This window comes from Cynara cardunculus (genome assembly GCF_001531365.2).
Source record: "Cynara cardunculus var. scolymus isolate 2C chromosome LG 10, CcrdV1, whole genome shotgun sequence".
In the NCBI taxonomy this organism is placed as follows: domain Eukaryota; kingdom Viridiplantae; phylum Streptophyta; class Magnoliopsida; order Asterales; family Asteraceae; genus Cynara; species Cynara cardunculus.
The window spans coordinates 21,394,965-21,398,593 of NC_037537.1; the positions used below are offsets into that span (position 1 = coordinate 21,394,965).

The 3,629-nt window shown below is 31.7% G+C and overlaps 1 protein-coding gene across 1 annotated transcript; it reads left to right on the forward strand.

Annotated features, from left to right (window-relative positions):
* The first annotated feature begins 92 nt into the window (after positions 1-92).
* LOC112520115 lies at positions 93-596 on the forward strand. The gene is made up of 2 exons (XM_025128417.1): positions 93-155; positions 222-596. The coding sequence occupies exons 1-2, from the start codon at positions 93-95 to the stop codon at positions 594-596; spliced, it is 438 nt and encodes a 145-aa protein (XP_024984185.1).
* The last annotated feature ends 3,033 nt before the right edge of the window (positions 597-3,629 follow it).

Here is a 3,629-nt window from a genome sequence, read left to right on the forward strand (position 1 = left end):
TTTATCACCAAACCGAACCGTTCGCAACCAATCATCGACCAAGAAGATCATTGGAAACGAGAATGTCTTGCATTCTAAAAGCTTGCAAAAAAATGCGAGGGTGTATCAATCAAGTTGAAATGAGGAATCCAAGTGGCGCTTTTGAACAAGATATCGTAAGTATTTATTGTTTTACTTGATCATTGTTTTATTAATTTAAATATAACGTATATTTTTCATAGATGAACGAAGCGAAAGATCTGTTAAAACTTGATGGATCCTATAAGAAGGGTTTTAAGTTTGATCATGTCTGGAACATCTTGAAAGACTCCGAGAGTTTATCAAATGTCACTGCATCAACTCAGTATCAACGACACAGTCCTTATCAATCACCTTCTTCCGGTCCTGGTGATTCGTCTGGGACAGATGTCGGTTTACCGTCGTTGACTATTGATGACGTAGAAGGTACTCAAAGACCAATTGGTGTGAAAAAGGCAAAATCAAAGCTACAATCTGATAATAAGCTAGAGAATTTAGTTAAGGCTAGTAAAAAAATGAAGAAACAAATGGCTAAAACCACTGAAGTTATGATACGAAGGAATGAGCTTCAAGCGTAGAAACTTGCATTAGAGGCAAGGTTGGCGGATTACAAACTTATGTGCATCGATCTAACCTCTATCACTGATCCTGTGTGGTATGAGTTCGTAAAAAATGAGAAAATTCGAATAGCGAGAGAGAGAGCGCAACCCCAGGTTCATATGTCTCGACAAGGATCAGAATTCGTAGCATCTCAATATCGAGTATCTCAACATCAACAATTTGGAGCAGCTCAAGACCAACCCGAAGGATCTCAAAACGTAGCAGGAAGCTTTAGTCARTTTATGYCTAGCGGGGACGATTGGACCCTTTAATTTATGTATTTCAGTTTTTAAAATTTCCATTAATAAAATACGTTTACGTTTATCCGGTATTATATTTGTGTTATTAATAATTTATTATATATATATATATATATATATATAAATTTAAATAATAAATAATAAATATAAAAACCTAAAACTTAATAATTGTAATTATTTATTTATTTATAATTTATTTAATAATCATTAAATATTAGAAATTAATGGTGGGGACCACCAAAAAGGCAAAATGCCGGCCTCTTCTTCCCCGGCAAATATGGCGGCCATTTTCATCGCACGGTTTCTTTTTGGTGTTTTTGCAGGTTGGTTGGAACCAAAAGAACGGCAAAACTAAGGTTTTACCGTTTGATTGGAGATGCTCTAATTAACGAATAAATCAATAAAATCAAATCTGGAAGAAGAGAACATGTTACCAAGTCGGAAGGAAAGGAAGTGTTGGGGATTTCTTTAGAAAGAAAGCACAAAGGCCTGAGGGGTGTTTGGGTTATTAAATCTGTTTTTTAATTTATTTTAGTATGACATCAGAGATAAGTTGTTTTTTTTAGTGTCTGGGTAAGGAAAAAAATTGTTTATATTGGTGTCAAATCGGTAATAAACAGTTTTTGATAAATTAATCTTTTTTTACTTATAAAAAACTGATTATTACCAGTTTACCATTTTAACCTTGTTTTATTAATGTTTGTTAATTATTAATCTTGTTAATATAAATTTTTGTCAAAAATATTATTATAAATGATGAAAAATAATTTTTTACATGTTAAAAAATCAAATAAGTTAATAATCAAAAATATTATTATATGAAAGACTGTTCTTTTTGGTCATATATAAGCAAAATTTGCCAAACACTAAAAAATAACTTATCAACTTATTACTTTTTGGTACCGCTATAAGCTAATCCAAATACTTTTTACAAAACTCCAATTTTATATCACATAAGTTAATAAGCATTTTTACAAAAAAAAGCATAAGTTGTTTTAAATAAGCAATCCCCAACACCCCCTAAATGGTCAAAAATTTAACACTCGAAGTGTCAAAACAAAAAGAATACATAACATGATAGTGTCGTTGGACACAACAACATGCCAGGTAGCCAAGGAAGAAGGGAGCCTCGGTACAATCCTGACGATTGTGTCCGGCGATAGTCACATGGGCACAATCACATGTCACTATCGCTAAAAAGACCAGATGGAACCACCGACTAGTTGTTTCTTTACTACGAAATAAATAAATGACCGGTTATTCTATTCTTTTTGTGGTGAGCCAAGGTGTACAAAAACATTTCGATAACCTCTTCAATAGGCGTGTTTCCAGTAGGCTTTAAACATCCAGCGTCACGTACCGTATCACATAGTACCCTAAAAGTTACTCTCTCCATACAAAGTTCACTAATACAAACTTTCCATGGTCAACATAAACATCCATTTCGTCCGATCCATTGTTTCTCATCCTCTGTTTGGATTTTAGGAATCTTATACCGAATGTAGGAACACATAACGACATACTAGACGACAAGTATAGCAACATGTTATTTGTTGACACAATAAAAGTTGCCTTTGTTTGCATCATCTTTTGTTAACTAGGGCTCGAGCCATTTTGATCTACCAGAGAAAGCATAGTCCAGTCAAACAATATTATACAACAAGATTTATGATTTAAAACCTCAAACACATTTATGGGTTATTTTCAAAATAATGTCAACAAGCATATAATAAAAATATGCACTCTTTTACTTCAGTTTGATTCATAAAAATTTCATAATCCAACCACAAGGGTGGTGCCTGATTGATTTGAGTTTGGCTCTAAAAGTCAAAAGTATCTGGAAGTCCCACGTTCAAATCCAAGTAGGAATAAAACCCCCTTGTTTATTTACAACACAACATGTGCAACTATGAGGTTGTTTATTTACCTCTTAATAGTTCCATTAAAAGGCTACCTCTAAATCGTTAAAAGATTAATCTTGTTTGACAAATTTTTTTTTTTTGTCTCTTAATGGTTTTAAGACTCTCTGAATGATTTTGTATCTTGGGTCTTCTTTAACCATTCAACGCTCTAATTTCATTGTAAACAATTATATTTCATTTTGCACTATATCATAAGAGTCTCTTAATCATTCTACACAAAACCATTCAGTAACTGACCAACAACCTCTATGTGTTGGTAGAAGGGCTCATAAATGGTTTTTATAAATCCAATACAAATCAAGAGACATGAAAAGATAACAATAACCCACTAGATTCGAAGCAAATCCCAAATGAAATTGCAAGTATAGATATTCTGGCGACGACAAATATTTTGAAAAAGGTTGAATAAAACCATGTGATTTTTGCTGAAATCAAAATATTTTACAAAAAGAGTACTAGAACTTACCCGATTGAGACGATGATACGAAAATCTTGTAGTTCAATTGAAGAGAAACATCCATTCCTCCAATTTGACATGAAATGAAATAACAGACTTATTTTTTGAAAAACTAGAAAGGTACTCGTGCAACGCAGCGAGATACATCTTAATTTTAATATTTTCATTTTATTTTTTATCTCAATCGATGTTATAATATGGTCTCATGTAATTTTGAAAAAAAAAACGATGATGTTTTTATTTTTTAATAAAATATAAATTTGAAGATATCATAAAATTTGACAAAAATATATCGATATTAGTATCAAATTAACTATTTAAAATTTCTCATTTTTTTGTGTAATTTTTTAATTCAATTTTTTTTATTATAAC